Source organism: Carcharhinus amblyrhynchos, chromosome 2 (assembly GCF_965287045.1).
Source record: "Carcharhinus amblyrhynchos chromosome 2, sCarAmb.v2.hapA, whole genome shotgun sequence".
Lineage (NCBI taxonomy): Eukaryota > Metazoa > Chordata > Chondrichthyes > Carcharhiniformes > Carcharhinidae > Carcharhinus > Carcharhinus amblyrhynchos.
The window spans coordinates 127,320,216-127,337,469 of record NC_137325.1 but is presented as its reverse complement, the minus strand read 5'-3'; the positions used below and the strand labels follow the sequence as shown (position 1 = coordinate 127,337,469).

At 47.0% G+C, this 17,254-nt stretch overlaps 1 protein-coding gene across 1 annotated transcript in view; it reads right to left on the bottom strand.

Annotated features, from left to right (window-relative positions):
* Positions 1-1,120: 1,120 nt before the first annotated feature.
* adarb2 (adenosine deaminase RNA specific B2 (inactive)) overlaps positions 1,121-17,254 on the bottom strand; it is a 665,338-nt gene continuing 649,204 nt past the window's right edge. Inside the window, exons 10-11 of the mRNA XM_080217455.1 lie at positions 14,440-14,618; positions 1,121-1,346 (exon numbers count right to left, since the gene is read on the bottom strand). Of these exons, the coding sequence (XP_080073581.1) occupies positions 1,131-1,346; positions 14,440-14,618 (395 nt within the window). The 3' untranslated portion in view covers positions 1,121-1,130. The remainder of the gene's footprint in view (positions 1,347-14,439; positions 14,619-17,254) is intronic.

Sequence of the window (17,254 nt, the reverse complement as noted above, 5' to 3'; positions counted from 1 at the left end):
AATCCAGGTAGGTGTTGTTTTGCTTTGTTTTAGTCATTCATGGGACCTGGGTGTTGCTGGGTGGCCAGCATTTATTGCCCATCCCTAGTTGCCTGAGGGCAGCTGAGAGTCAACCACATTGCTGTGGCTCTGGAGTCACATGTAGGCCAGAGCAGGTAAAGACACCCGATTTCCTTCCCTTCAGGACATTAGTGAACCAGATGGGTTTTTCTGACAATCGACAATGGTCATCAGTAGATACTTAATTCCGGATTTTTTTTTATTGAATTCAAATTCCGTCATCTGCCATGGCGGGATTCGAACCCGGGTTCCCAAAACGTTAGCTGAGTTTCTGGATTAATAGACCAGCGACAATACCAGCGGGTCATCATCTCCCCCGAGCTTAATTTCATTTTGTTGTGGATCAAAATTTAATAAACACTTTACATCAATTAATTCTTGGAACTGATTTGGTAAATTGTGTATCAGGAGGTACCAGATTAATAAGAAATTCACTGTTTGCTAGTACTTAATGGCCACTACACAGGGGCCCTGTGGCTCAGTGGTAGTGCCTGTACTGCTGAACCAGAAGCCCTGGGTTCAAATCCAATGCCAGCTCTTGTTGGGCATGGAAGGAGCATTCAACATGGTTCAACAGGCTGATTGATAATCATCTTGGGAATACTTCTACCTCTTCCCCGCCACTGCACCCCCCCCTGCTATTTCCCTCAGAGTTAAAAAAAAGAGTGTGGGCGCGAAGGTATGCTAAAACAAAATGGCCACCACCATGCAGATGAGCAACTGGGAGAAGGCGTCATGACTGAAAGAAGAGTTTTGCAATGGATTTTCCCCCTAAAGTGCTTGTCAAGCCAAGCGTTTGCATTTCCGACTCTATGTTATTGAATTCTTACTCCTTGGCGACTTTTAGCTGAAATATAAGGATTCTGTCAAGCAGTTGATGGGGCTCTGAGCTTCCACATTAACTGGGAACATCTTTTAGTCTTGTAACAGGGTGCGGGGGGGGGGGGGGGGGGGGAGGGAGGGAGGGGGGGGCCCGCGGGTGGCGGGGGGGTGACGGCAGGAGAAGCTGTCTTCTGAAGAAACGGGGAGATTTTGAGGTTAGATCTACGTGTCCGTCCACTGAATATAGTTCATATCAAACGGGAGAGGGTGAGGACGCCGGCCCCTCCTCCGGCAGCCGGCAGGAACTGGTCTTGCTCCGGTGGTTTCTTCACCCACGTGCCCAGGGCGGCTTTCCGCAATGCTTTGAACAGCTGCTGCTTGGCGGCCTGGTAGGGCTCGGCTGCTAGCTTGGCTTCGCAGTACATGGACGGCGCTCGCTGAAGGCCGGGGCCTCGTGTGCTCAGCTGTGGGGGGGTAGAGCAGAAACAGAGCGAGTCAGGCGGCGTAGGCAGGAGGTTCCGTCATCTGTGCAATCTCCACATTTAATTCTCACCGGCGGCTTACTGGCTCGCGCACCTTATGGGCTTGTTTACGTCCCGTAAAGATTTAAAACAAAAAAAAACCCATTAAAATAATGATGTGCGACTGCTGCAGGGAAATGTTATGGTGACAGGTGGGTATCGAGACTAAAAACCCCCATCTGCGCGGTAATTGAAATGATTTTAAAGCACAGTGTGGGCTAAAACACTTCCAAAAATGCTCCTTATCACTTCAGTCCTCGGTGCTAGATTGTTCTGCTTTCATTGACGTAGAATCCGTGTATCTCTACAGTACAGATGGAGGCCATTTGGCCCATCTGCACTGACCACAATCCCCACCCAGGCCCTATCCCTTCAACCCCATGTATTTACCCAGCTAATCCCCTGACACTAAAGGGCAATTTAGCATAGCCAATCAACCTAACCCGCACATCTTCGGAGTGTGGGAGGAAACTGGTGCACCCAGAGGAAACCCACACAGGTACAGGGAGAATGTGCAGACTCCACACAGGCAGTGACCCAAGCTGGGAATTGAACCTGGGTCCCTGGCACTGTGAGGCAGCACTGCTAACCACTCTGCCTCCGTGCCACCTTGTGCCGATGGTATATAATTACCTCATTTGCCCCTGTGTTGGGTGTGTTAATCGCCAGTATAAGTTAACCTTAGTTATAGGTATCACCAAAGCTTGGCATTGTTTGCCTTTGGTGTCCAAGAATGGTGGAGGAACAGCTGAGCTGGTGAAGATTCGCACTTGAATCCTTCATCATCCCCTGCCTTGGCCACAGCCTGACTGCCATCCAGTCCTAGGCTAGGCCTCGATCTCTAGAATGCCTTCATCTACATCCTGTGTCACTCAATGGCATTGATGTGGCACCTTTGTGCCCGGGTATAGCTGAAAATGAAGGGTGGGCAGAACAATCAGCATACCTCCAACTGGGGTATGGTACCCAATTGAGAAGACTACTCTGCAGCACAGCTGGGGCACAGTCATTTCTTCTTCTGTGAACCCTGTCATGCTCAGGCCATTTTTAAAAATATTCACTCAGGGGATGTGGACAACGCTGGCTGGGCCAGTATTTATTGCCCATCCCTAATTGCCCTTGAACGGAATGGTTTGCTAGGCCATTTGTCAATATGGGCAGCATGGTGACATAGTGGTTAGCACTGATACCTCACAGTGCCAGGGACTCAGGTTCAAATCTGGCCTTGGGTGACTGAGTGGAGTTTGCGCTTTCTCCCCGTGTCTGCATGGGTTTCCTCCGGTTTCCTCCCACAGTCCAAAGATGTACAGGTTAGGCTGATTGGCCATGCTAAATTGACCCTTATTGTCCCGAGACGCAAAGGTTAGAGGGGTTAATATGTGGGGGTAACGGGGATAGGGCCTAGGTTAGATTGTTGTCAGTACTGACTCGACGGGCTGAATGGCCTCCTTCAGCACTGCAGGGTTTCTATGATTCTATCCCTTAACCATGGCCTATAGCAACAGCTTACCTGTCTTTATCACACGGGAGTGCGCTATGTGTAAATCATCAGCTTCTTTTCCTGCCTGAACCGTGACCAAACCTCACAAGTCCTTCATTAACTGCAAGGCGCTTTGGGATATCCTTAAGTTGCGGCAAGTGCTACATGTGCTTGTCTTCCGTGCCTTTCTTTACAAACACTGAATTACTATTAATAAATGACTCAGAGTTTGACTGTGTGTGTGTGTGTGTGTGTGTGTGTGTGTGTGTGTGTGTGTGTGTGTGTGTGTGTGTGTGTGTGTGTGTGCGCGCGCGCCAGTTATCAGCGCCACGTTAGTGGAGGTTGGTGGTTTGATGGGTTTCGGATGACGATGCAGTCACTAATCCTGACCTCCCCCCTCAGGTCATTGAACTTCTCGTGACACTGCAGCCAGGGCCTGGGGAATTATCTCCCCGGCCACCTGCTCCCAATCCCTTCACAATGTTATCCGATTTATTCAGCAGTTTATAGCTGAGAGTACACTTGGTATGATGTTACATTCAGTACTCCCAAGTGAAAATGTTATTGGTATTCCATCATATGGATTAGGAGCAAGATGCTACTCGGGCCCTGGACTCTGTCATTCTAGAAGAACGTGGCTGATCTGATTATAACCTCACGTTCCTGCCTACCCCTGATAACCTTTCACTGCCCCCGAAAATCAATAATCTACCTCGCTCTACCTTACAAATATTCAAAGATTCTGCCTTTTGAAGAAGAGTTTCAAAGACTCACAACCCTTGGAGAAATAATTCTCCTCATCTCTTAAACGAGCGATCCCTTATTTTTAGACAGTGACCCCGTTAGTTCTAGATTAACAAGAGGAAACATTCTCTTCACATGCACCCTGTCAATACCCCATAGGATCTTAAGAGTCTCAATCAAGTCATGGCACGGTGGCATAGTGGTTAGCACTGGTGCTTCACAGCTTCAGGTCACTGTGAGGAGTTTGCACATTCTCCCCGTGTCTGTGTGAATTTCCTCCACGTTCTTCGGTTTCATCTTACAGTCCAAAGATATGTAATTTAGGTGAATTGGCCATGCTAAATTACCCCTTAGTGTCCCAAGATATGGATGTTAGATGGAAATATGTAGGGTTACGGGGATAAGGCAAGGGCTAGGACCTGGGTAAGATGCTCTATCAGAGAGTTGGTGCAGATTTGAAGGCCGAATGGCCTCTTCTGCACTGTAGGGATTCTATGAAATCGTCTCTTACTCTTCTGATCTCTAATGGATACAAACCTAACATCGCCAACTTTTGTTGATAAGACAACCTGCCATTCCTGGAATTACCTTCTCAGAATTGTTTTTAACACATTAACATCTTTCCTTAAATAGAGAGAATAATACTGTACACAACACTCCAGATGTGGTCTCACTGACACCCCGTACAACTGAAACGTAACCTCCCTACTTTTGTAATCAATTCCCCTCGCGATAATTGATAACATTCTATTAGCTTTCCTAATTACTTGCTGTACCTGCCTTTTGTGATTCAAATATTGGGACACCGAGATCCCTCTGAATCTCAAACCTTTGCGCTCTCTCACCATTCAGCTTCTTTTTCACTCTTCCTGCCAAAATGGAGAACTTAACATTTGTCTGCATCAATATTCCATTTGCCAGAGTTTTGGCCACTTGATCTAGAATCATAGAATCCCTACAGTGCAGAAGGAGGCCATTTGGCCCATCAAATCAGCACCGACCACCATCTCACCCAGGCCCTATCCTCATCCTAGCTAGTCCCTGGACACTAAGGGACAATTTAGCGCACCAATCCACCTAACCTACATACCTTTGGACTGTGGGAGGAAGCCGGAGCACCTGGAGGAAACCTACGCAGGAAGAATGTGCAAACTCCATATAGACAATGACCCGAACTGGGAATCAAACCTGGGTTCCTGGTGCTGTGCGGCAGCAGTGCTAACCACTGTGCCACTGTGGACCTATGTCCTTTTGCAACCTCCTTATGTCCTCTTCGCTATTTACTTTCCTACCTATCTTTGTGTCATCAGCAAAATTAGCACCCAGGCCTTCAGATCCTTCCTCCAAGCTATTCATATTAATTACAAAAAGTTGAGGGCCCACTACTGATCTCTGTGGAACACAACTCATTATATCCCACCATTCGGAAAAAGACCAATTTATATTGACTCTCTGTTTCCCTATTAGCTAGGCAATCCTCTATCCATGCCAATATGTTACTCCCTACACCGTGAGATTTTATTTTACACACTAACATTTGATGTGACACTTTAGCAAATGTCTTCTGGAAATTTAAGTACGGTGCATCCACTGGTTCTCCTTTATCCACAGCATATAGATCATAGAGCCTTACAGTGCAGAAAGAGACCCTTCAGCCCATCAAGTCTGCAACGAACACAATCCCACCCAGGCCCTAACTCCATATCCCTACATATTATACCCACTAATCTCTCTAACCTACGCATCCCTGGACACAAAGGGGCAATTTCTTAGTATGGCCAATCAACCTAACCTGCACATCTTTGGACTGTGGGAGGAAACCGGAGCACTTGGAGGAAACCCACACAGTCACGAGGAGAACGTGCAAACTCCACACAGACAGTGACCCAAGCCAGGAATCGAACCCAGGTCCCTGTGTAAAGCAGCAGTGCTAACCACTGTGTTACCATGCCGCCCATGGGCGGGTCAAAAACAAAGCTGAACTGAAGAAGTTGGCCATTGCTTGATATGACACTAATAGCCATAAATTACTGGCAACGTGCATAGCTCCATAGAGGTGACACGGTGGCATAATAGTTAGCACTGCTGTGTCACAGCACGAGGGATCTGGGTTCAACTTGGGCCACGAGTGACTATCTGTGTGGCATTTGCATGCTCTCTCCGTGTCTGTGTGGGTTTCCTCTGGGTGCTCCGGTTTCCTCCCACAGCCCAAAGATGTGCTGGTAAAGTGGACTGGCCATTGCTAAGTTGCCTCTTAGCATCAGGGGGACTTGTGGGGTAAATACATGGGGTTACAGGGATAGGGCCCAGGTGGGATTGGTATTGGTGCAGGCTCAATGGGCTGAATGGCCTCCTTCCACACTATGGGAATTCTATGATGCTATGAAAGCTTGATGCCACATTGCCGTTCCAGGTAGAGTGGCAGAGCAATGTTAAAAACCGCAATCCTTTAACTTCCTTCCAAAGAATATGGGGAGCTTGCTTTGGAGGATGACGTAGAGGGGAATCTTTGAAAATGTCAGCTCAATAATGCATGAACAAGAAATATTGCCCCCGCAATTAATTCCATTGAGATGCGAAAGCAAAGTCAAAGCTTAAGAGAATATTCGAAGTCTGTGATTCCAGCATGCAAAATAAATTAAACAGTAAAATGATTTATGCTCCAACAACAGAAGGCTGAATAATATAGTTAAAAAGCTTATGCAATAAACATTACCATTGAAGTTATAACAAAACGCTATTAATGGAGCATTAGTAAAGCGTTTAACTAAGGAAGACATGAAAAGGCTTTGAAAAAGATTTAAATTGTGCTGAAGAGCTTCAGGCTCCAGGTTTTGAGACTTTCTGATAGTAACTAGACATTGTGCGGAGAATATTGATTCCATCACATTGAGTTTACTGGATGTGTAACACTTATCAGCTGCCAGAAATAATTTCCACTAAAGCTGACGACACAGAAGAAGTTCTGAGCAGAAAGAAACCTCATCCGTGACATTTATTAAAATACTGATAGATCCCCTCAGGGATGTGTATTTGTAGCTGATAATGTGCAAATCCAATAACCCATATTTTATTGAGCGGAATGTAATTTTGAATGGGAAATTTCATATGAGTAGTCTATAAAGCTTGAGAGTTCTGTGTATGACTCGGTGTATCAGTAGGCTTTGAGTTAGTCACTGTACAAAGCGTTTCTTTTCTATTTTTTCATAGGATGTGGATGTAGCCAGCGTTTGTTGCTACCAGAGTAGGTCAAAGGTCAGGAATCCTGCAGTGAGGAACTCACCTCCTGGGACCCCAAACCTTGCCCACCATCTACAAGGCACAAGTTAGGAATGTAATGGAATACTCCCCACTTGCCTGGATGGTGTTGAGCTTTAAGAAGCTCAACACCGTCCAGGACAAAGCAGCCCACTTGATTTCCACAAACGCTCGTTCTCTCCACCACTGATGCATTATAGCAGTTGTGTGTACCATCTACAAGATGCATTCTAGGAACTCACCAAGGCTCCTTCGGCAGCACTTTCCAAATCCATGACCACTGCCTTCTAGATGGATAACTGCAGCAGATACCTGAGAACAGCACCTGGGAGTTTCCCTCCAAGTCACTCACCAAAATATATTGCCGTTCCTTCACTGGGTCAAAATCCTGGAACTCTCTCCCTAACAGCACTGTGGGGTGTACCTATACCTCACAGACTACAGCGGTTCAAGAACTCAGCTCACCACCACCTTCTGAAAGGCAACAAGGGGTGGGCAATAAATGTTGGCCTACCCCCATCCCGTGGAAGGGAGGGAGAGTCAAGCTTTGTCCTGGATGATGTTGAACTTCTTGCATGTTGTTGGAGCTGCACCCATCCATGCAATTGCAGAGTAGTTCAACACATTTCTGACTTGTGGACAGGCTCTAGCGAGTCAGGGTGTGAGTTATTCTCCACAGGATTGCCAGCCTGTCACTTATCAGCCCAAGTCTGAATGTTGTCCAGATCTTGCTACATATGGGCATGGACTGTTTTAATACCTGGGGAGCAGCAAATTAAACTGAACACTTTCACTTTAAGATGGAGGGAAAGTCATTAATGAAGCAGTTGAAGATGGCTGTGCCAGTGAGTTGTTGGTTACAGCTTGGTAGCTCTAAAGAAGTTTGCATAATTATAGTCAGGTTAACTATAAGTCTTTATTTGTAAAATAAATATGCAATAAAGGGCACAAGCTAGGAACTGTCTCCGTGCTTGCTGGTACACACAGCTCAGTCCAACTCTAGGCTGATCCTGGCTGTGGGGTTGTGAGCTCTCTTACATTACTGTGTGGGTACTGTACTAAATTCCTCATTTGTGCCAGACCCTTATACAGTCAGACACTCTCCTGAGAACCCATGCAGCAATGTTTTGGGACTTAGATAATTGACCTCTAACATAGAATCCCTACAGTGCAGAAGAGGCCAGAGTCTGCACTGATCATGTCAGAGCATCTTACCCACGCCCCATCCCCGTAACCCAACACACCCACCATGGCCAATCCATCTAACCTACACATCTTTGGACCACACATCAACAACCACAACCATTTTTCTTTGCGCTAGGTATGGATCCAACCGGTGAGAGCTTTGCCCCTGATTTCCACTGATTTTAACTTTGCTAGGGCTACACTCATTCAAATGTTGCCTTGATGTCAAGGGCAGTCACTCTCGCCTCATCTTTCGAGTTTAGCTCTCTTGTCTACGTTTGGACCAAAGCTGCAATGGGGTCAGCAGCTGGGTAGCCCATGTGCATCTGTGGACAGGTTATTACTGTCACTTGATAGCACTGTCAACTACACTTTCCATCATTTTGCTATGGCTGGGTGGGGCAGTAATTGGCTTGATTGGATTTGTCCTGCTTTTTGTGGATAATTTTCCACATTGTCAGGAAGAAGTGTTTCCATTGAACTACTCACATAGCGTGACTATAACAGTAACTACATTTCAATAGTGCTTCAATAGTTGTAAAACCTTGGGATAATGGAACTTTATCAGTACAAGTCTTCACTTCATTTCAGAGGTTATGCATCTAGGAACATTGCTATGCACAGCTTATTCCAAAACATAAGACCAAGCTCCTTCAATTCACCTACTACCATCCTAGTCGTCACGTGATAATGAAGGTGTTGACTATCATTTTAATCAATCACAGTTGATGAATCTTTAACAGCCCGAGGCATGAAGTCCCCCCAGTAGCGAAGAGCATTGGAAACCCATTGGTCCAAAGTCATCTTCCCTCCAAGCACACTATACTTACCAATTTTCCCACATCACAAAATTATGTTTCCCAAAATGGATCTCCCTAACTTGCACCTGAATGAATCACTCTGGAGATACATTGATTTGGTGCAGTTTTCAACATATTTCCTTGGACAAAGAGAAGATCATGGGGGTGAATGGAAGAGCATCTGGTGGATATCTGCACTGTTCTCCCAATTATTTCCCACAACTTTGGCGTAAGCTCTGGGGAATTATGGAAATCAGCATAGATAGGGTTTTCCGAGGTTTCTGCGGCTTTTCTTTCAAAACTAAAGTTTATTTATTAATCGCAAATAGTCTTACGTTATTACTGCAATGAAGTTACTGTGAAAATCCCCTAGTCGCCACACTCCGGTGCCTGTTCGGGTACACTGAGGGAGAATTTAGCATGGCCAATGCATCTAACCAGCATGGTGCTCCAGTTTCATCTCCAGTGGGATGAAACTGGAGCACCTTGAGAATACGCACGCAGACACGGGGGGAGTGTGTAGATTCTGCACAGACTGTGACCCCGAGGCCAGAATTGAACCCGGGTCCCTGGCACTTTGAGGCAGCATTGCTAATCACTGTACTACCATGCCGCCCACCTTGGCACTACCTTGGAAAAGTGAATGAATGCCTGTTCCCAAACCGCCAACAGAGATTAATGTAACTGATTGTAACAGCTGAACGCGTCTGCTGATCAGGCAGTGCTGTGACATTTAATTAATGAAGGCATCTATCTTAAATAGTTAACACCGGAGTTAAAATAGTGGGAAGAGGAGTGCAATTTAAATGTATTCTCTTGCAGTAATTCTTTTGGGATACTGACAGAATTCCCAGGAATTCAGTGTAAATCCTTGCTTTTAGCCGTTGATATTGTTTCTCTGGGAACTTATATGGTCTGCCAGTAAAGTTACAGTGCAGCAACTTCCATGGCAAATTTTAGGATCTAAAGATGGGATATTCCAAGGAGGGGGGAGGTCCTGATGTTGGGGTGTTTCTAGAATGGCCTGCGCCCTGGGCAGAAGGTGGGACTCCCCCTGCAATTTTGCCGGAATGAGCTGATCAAACTCATCGTAGCTCTTTCGACAGCATCTTCCAAACGAGTAACCTCCAACACCCAGAAGGACAAGAACAGCAAACACACGGGAACACCAGCAACAGCAAGTTCCCCATCGGGTTCCTCTCCAAGTGATTTGACTTGGAACTATAATAACTGTTCCTTCACTATCACTGGGTCGAAATCCTGGAATTTCCTTTTTAGCAGCACTGAAGGCATACCCATACCACATGGACTACAGCAGTTCAAGAAGGTAGCTCCAAACTACCTTCTCTACTGTAGTAAACACTTCATATAAAATGTAAGATATGTCACTGCTGGTCGGTCACATGGAATGTGCTTCCTGCAGGATGTGGGAAGTAGTGCAGACACAAATGCCTTCTAAGACTAGACCTGCAAGAAGTGTCACCAGATGCAAAAAATCTGAGCTCCAGGTTGCAGAACTTGAATGGCGGCTGGAGTTATTGTGTGCATCCGCAAAGATAAGGATTATTTGGGTAGCATATTTAGAGAGGTGGTCACACTGTGGCTAAGAAATACACAGGCAGGGAGGGAATGGGCGACTGCCAGAACATCTAAGAGAAATAGGCAGCTAGTTTCAGATCCCCTAAGGCTATCTTGCTTACTAACTACTTTTCCATTCTGAATACTGGTGGGCATGATGGTTCCTGAGGGGACAGTAGCAACAGCCAAGCTGATGGCACCATCAGCTGCACAGAAAGAGAGAGGAATAGAGAGAGGGGATTCCATAGTTAGAGGAGCAGACAGGCATTTCTGTAACTGTAGGTGTGACTCCAGGATGATATGTTGCCTCCCCGCTGCCAGGGTCAAGGATGTCACAGAGCGGCTGCAGAAAACACAATGGAGGATCAGGCTGAATATAGAAGGTCCAGAGAGAAAGTGAATACGCAAAGAGAAAGTATGAAGAGAGACTGGCAACTAACATTTAGGATCCTAGTGGTAAATATTGAGAAACTGTTCCCACTCAAGAGATCATAAAGAATTAACGGGCACAGATTCAAAATAATTGGCAAAAGGAGTAGAAGTTACGTGAGGAAAATCTTTTTCACCCAGAGGGTGGTTGGAATCTGGAAGGAACTTCCTGAGAGGATGGTACCTTCCTGAGAGGATGGTTCCTTCCTGGAACTTCCTGAGAGGGTGGTTCCTTCCTGAGAGGGTGGTTCCTTCCTGGAACTTCCTGAGAGGGTGGTTCCTTCCTGGAACTTCCTGAGAGGATGGTTCCTTCCTGAGAGGGTAGGTTCAGTCAAGATATTCAAAAGAGAATTGGATTGCAGTCTGAAAAGCAAGATTGTGCAAAGTTCTGGTGATAAGACAAGGGAGTGGAACTGGATAGAATGCTTTTTCAGAGGGACAGTGTAGATTTGAAGGGTTGAATGGCCTCCTTCTGTGCTGCAAAGACTTTGTGATTCTGGAGGGCAATTGGGGATGGACAGCAAATGGTGCTGAGATAGTAATGCACACATCCCTCGGCTGAGTGAATATTTAAAAAGCCAGCAGGCATGTAGAGGCAACTAATTAATGAAGAAAGGTTGGCATTCCTCACTGCTAGTTCGAGCCGAGGACCATCATCTGTGTGGCCTCTGTGCCAGCGTGATACAAGAGGCCGTGTCTATTTTAGGTGCCCTGGCTAGGGAGGCAGAGAGTTTTTTACTTGTGCCAAGACGAATGAGGCAGGCAGGCCCTGACAATCAAAGGGAAACCCCTTCCACTGGTGGTGTTAGGTCAGGGGCGACAGCCTTTACAGTTGGCAGGTCCCTGCTTTGATCATTGAGTGCATGTCTCTGATAGCTCCCTGCCCCCATCTCACCCCCCCCCTCCACACACACACAACCCTCACCCCATATCCCGGGAAACCGCTGGGAGTCTGCCTTCTTGTCTCTCATGGAGGGATCCGCACCACTTCTGACAAAGTGCCAGCAGCTTAGGTGAAGAGGCCTTATTTGGGCCTTCAATTGTCAGAATAAGCTGCTGTATCCGGCCGCCTGTCATTCCTGCCGCTGGGAAACCTCGCTGACGGTGGGACTGCATTTGGGAATCACTCCAGCGTGGCTTTTCAGCATTTTTCCAGCAACCACCCCCCTCCCACTCCCCCCGCCCCACCCCCACATCCTAGCCCTGGTGGCTGGTAAAGTTTCACCCTATGTCTTTGCCCACTCATACAATCAACTGTAATTCCTAGGGTGGCATGGTAGCCCAGTGGTTAGCAATGCTGCTTCACAGCTCCAGGGACCTGGGTTCAATTCCCGGCTTGGGTCACTGTCTGTGTGGAGTTTGCACATTGTCCCCGTGTCTGCGTGGGTTTCCTCCCACAGTCCAAAGATGTGCGGGTTAGGTTAATTGGCCATGCTAAATTGCCTCTTAGTGTCCCGGGATGCATAGGTTATAGGGATTAGTGGGTAAAATATATGGGGATAGGGCCTGGGTGGGATTGTGGTTGGTGCAGACTCGATGGGCCAAATGGCCTCTTTCTGCGCTGTAGGGTTTCTATGATTTCTATTTCTTATCACATGGCCAACAGCTAGCGGAAAGTACAGAGATGTGTTAAAACACATTGTACACTGGGGTATTGAGCTGTGAATCAGATCTCTCACTTAGTGCAACTAATTCGAGCTTTCCTCTGCCAAATTTAATTCGCTCCAAACTGTTTCTGTTAAATGCAATACACCCAAAGTAATTGAAGATGTCAATATGGCAATGAGCATCCACCACTGCGACAATGTTCTCTCCCTCCATCAGGTCTGCTCCCCATTGCGTGTCCTTGTTAAGCTGCCGTACACTCAATTAACTTGCAAATGTCAATTTTGCTTTGTGCTTGGGACTGCAATGGGAGGCAAGCTTGCTGTGGAATGCCATGAACACACCCACGTGGAGAACAAGGGCTTTGAAATTTGTGTTTGCCTACCCAGGTTTGAGACAAAATTCAGCACTGCCCCAGCTCTGGCCCCTCAACTGATACTCCAGCTCCTGCCAAAACTGTTCCAAGATGGGATGGATCAAATTCCTGGTCTTTCCTAATGACTCAAGAATTCCTGCTGTCAGTATATAACACAGCACAAAGCTCTGGAGCAGCATTATCTGGGGTAGGGTGAGGGGAGGCCATTGTCAACATGAACTGTGAGGCAAGTGGAGAAGAATGCCCTTCTGAAGTGAGAGATACTGGTCACATATTGCCTTGAATTGAGCAGGTGATCGGAAGAGATCTACACTTTGAATTCTGTGATTCTCCTCCGAGAAGGAAAGATTAGGAGATTGGATCGAGCTGTCCAAAATCTGAAGGCGTCTAGACTGAGTATGGATAGAGAGTACAGAGAGTATCGAGAGAAACAGCTCCCGTTGGTGAAATGGGTGAGAACCAGAGGACGCCAGTTTAAGGTGACTGCCAAAATAAGCAACAGTGACATGAGAAAAATCATAGAATCGCTAAAGAGCAGGAGGCCATTCAGCCCATCAAGTCTCCACCAACAACAATATTACTGAGGGCCTATCTCTGTAACCCCATGCATTTGCCCTGCTAATCCCTTTCACACTAAGGGGCAATTTAGCATGACCAATCAACCTAACCTGCACTTCTTTGGACGGCAGGGAGAAACCAGAGACTCGGAAGAAACCCCACGGATACATGGAATGTGCAAACTCCACATTGACAGTGACCCAAGCCAGGAATTGTACCCGAGTCCCTGGCGCTGTGAGGCAGCAGTGCTAACTGCTGTGCCACTGTGCCATCCATCCCCCTTACACAGCAAGTGGTTACAATCTGCAGTGTATTTCCTGAGACTGTGGTGGAGGCAGATTCAATCAAGATTGCCAAGAGATGAATTGGATAAGCGCCAGATGGGAAAACATCTGCAGGATTATGGTGAGAGAGTGGAAAAATGCAACTCGCCCAGTTGCTGCAGAGAGTTGGCAAGGACACAACCAAATGGCCTCCTTTGGCACTGTCATCATTCCACGTGTCTATGAATTGAGGTAAAGAAGGAGAAGTAGCAACGAAAACCTGCATTTACATAGCAACCCTAAAACAGCAAACAGAAAAAGACCCAAGGTACTTAGCAGAAGCATGAGAAAATAAAATTTACCATTGACGTAGGGACCTATTGGAATGACAACCAAATGTTTTGGTGAAAGATTTAACCTTTACAAAGTGTCTGAAAGGAAGAGAGAGCAACAGAGAGGCACCAGCATAATCTTTGGAGGAAGGAGGAGAAATGTTGATATAATTGGATTGGGGTGGAGTGGGCAGTGTGTGGACGGTCTCCAGTTTGTGGGGGACAGAGGAGGTGGAAAAATAATTCAAAATCAGTATACTTGGACCATTTAATTTAACTTAGTGATACACAATGTTAGTGGATGTTGAGTTTTTGAATACAGACTTTGCTACGTCGTTCTCCCTATACGGTGACCTAACAAATGAGTCCAGAGTGCTGCCACAGACTGCAGTGCAAAAATATGCATCACTAGATCACTAAGTATTTACCTTGCCATAAAGCTTGGCCCACTGGGTATAAAGTGCACGTTTGCAGAGTCTGGATGAACGACCCAGGTCTCCCTTTCCAGTTGTGGCATTAATGACCTCCAGGTCGTGGTCACCCACCGTCCAGTTTATGCTGAAGCCAGGAGACTTTCCCTGCTGTCGAAGTCCGGTGCTACTGATGCCTGCGAGAGATGCAAAAGAAAAGCCAGAGATCAGAACAGAAGCAAAGGGCTGCATGGCGAACAGAGACCTGGTTTCACATTTCCCACCTTTCATTATGGGCCCCGCATCGAGTTTGTTAACAGTGGGTAATCTGAGCACTCTGTGAATTTCAGTACTGCTGGAGTGTGGAGCCCAAGCCAGCTTCCTGTGAAACTCACTCAGGCTGCAACATGTTTTGAAACATTTTAATGGAGTGAGTGTGTCTTGAGAGAATCAATTCTGCCTTTAAGGACTCGCGAGAGGCAAATATCACTTACAAAGCGTTTGAAGTAGGGGAGAAGAGCTCTCGGCACCTCTTGACAGTTCCTTTCAGTCTTGCTGCTTGAACATACAGGTTTTCCAGTCAATTTGTGATCACAGAACCATCACTTCTGACTGCAGCTGCTTGATTTAATTTATCATTAAAATCAACGTGGCCACGAAAAAGTCTGGGAAGAGTAAAGCAGGCTAAGGTTGACACCCGTATGTTTTCTCATCAGAAAATCCAGAAGCCATTTCTCCGGATCAGAAACAGATAATGCTGAATAAACTCAGCAGGTCTGGCAGCATCTGTGGAGAGACACAAGACGGGATTCTCTGGTCTCCCCGCGGCCTGGTGGGAAGCGGCCCACTGACAGCTGGTGGGGTCTTCTGATCATTTTCATAGAATCTCCTCCAATATAAAAGGAGGGGATTCACATCTGCACCGACCACAATCCCACCCAGGCCCTATTCCCGTAACTCTACATATCTATCTTACCAATCCTCCTGACACTCGGGTCAATTTAGCATGGCCACACCACCCAATCTACACATCTTTAGACTGTGGGAGGAAACCCATGCAGACACGGGGAGAATATGCAAACTGCACACAGACGGTGACCCAAGCTGGGAATCGAACCTGGACCCTTGCGCTGTGAGGCAGCAGTTCTAACCACTGTGCCACCGTGTTGCCTCTTGCTGTTGTCAGTGGGATTTCCCATTGGATTGCATGCCATGCCGCCATGAAAGACCGAGGTTCAATTCCGGCCTTGGGTCACTGTGTGTAGAGTTTGCACATTCTCCCCGTGTCTGTGTGGGTTTCCTCCGGGTGCTCTGGTTTTCTCCCACATCCAAAGATGTGTGGGTTAGGCTGATTGGCCATATTAAATTGCCCCTTAGTGTCAGGGGATTAAAGATTATTTATTTATTAGGCACAAGTAAGGCTTACCTTAACACTGCAATGAAGTTATTGTGACATTCTCCTAGTTGCCACACTCCAGTGCCTGTTTGGGTCAATGCGCCTAACCAGTTCGTCTTTCCGATTACGGGAGGAAACAGGAGCATCCGGATGAAACTGACGCAGACACGGGGAGAATGTGAAGATTCCACACAGACAGTGACCCAAACTGGGAATCGAACCCGGGTCCCTGGCATGTGAAGCAGCAGTGCTAACCACTGTGCCACCTGATTAGGAGGGTAAACATGTGGACTTATGGGGATGGGACCTGGGTGGGATTGTTGTCGGTGCAGGCTCGATGGGCCAAATGGCCTCCTTCTGCACAGTAGATTGAATGATTCTCTGGCCCACTTTTCAACTCTTGCACTGGTACTGGAGGAAAATAAGTTTTAAAATAAAATTTTGTGTCATAACAGAAAGTTCTCTCAAAATGGTATTCAGGGGTTGGAACTCAAAGGATATCAAAGGATGTAGTATGGGAAGAGAGAATAACTGAATTTATCAGCTGCCATTAGGAGAATTCTGCTTCCCCCAAACCCCCACCCCCCCGCAGTCCCCACCCCCCTTCTCTACCCCCAAACCCCCTCTACCTCCACCCATACACCCGCCACACCCCACTTCCCCACTCCCAAACCTGGCTACCCCCACCCATACACCCGCCACCCCCGCCCCCTTCCCCACCCCCAACTCCCCCCGCTACCCCCACCCACACACCCGCCACCCCCACCCACCCCCACCCACCCTTCCTTGTTTTAGGTTTCTGATCCAAGTTATACTTTGTCCTAAACTTCAATTCCCTCCATTCATTCAGGCCTTTAGAAGAGAGGCACCTTGGAGGCCAGGGCAAGAGGACAAGTAGCAGATGCACAGGACTGCATTTTAGCTGCTGCTCCCCCCCCCCCCCCCCCCCCCACCGCCTCCTCCTCAACAAGACACGTTTCTGGTTCGGGGAGAGAAGAGGCGGGCATGTAAAATAAGGCGGGATTAGCTGACAGCACCAGAGGGTGGACCTAAGTTTCAAATTGCCCTTGTTTAGTTCACCCATTGTGTTTTATGAGTGTGGGGCATGGGTTGGAGGGAGGGCTGTATAGGGGCCAGCTCCAGGCATGTTGTTTGAGGTGATGGATGGTGATAGGGAGATGGGTTTAAGGAGAATAAAGATGGTGGTCAACTTTGTTTTCTAAGTTATTCTGCAACGAATGGACAGTTTTGACAGTGGAGAATGAAACCCATACAACGCCTACGCCAGCGACAACTCGATATGATGCGGGATGACCATTTAACTCATTACCAATTCCTGATTTTTTTCTGTTCACATCCTTTACCTTTTTTTTAATCTCTCTGTTTCCCTCTATCACGTTTGTCTCCTGCTGGACATCAGGGTTTTCTATCATTTCT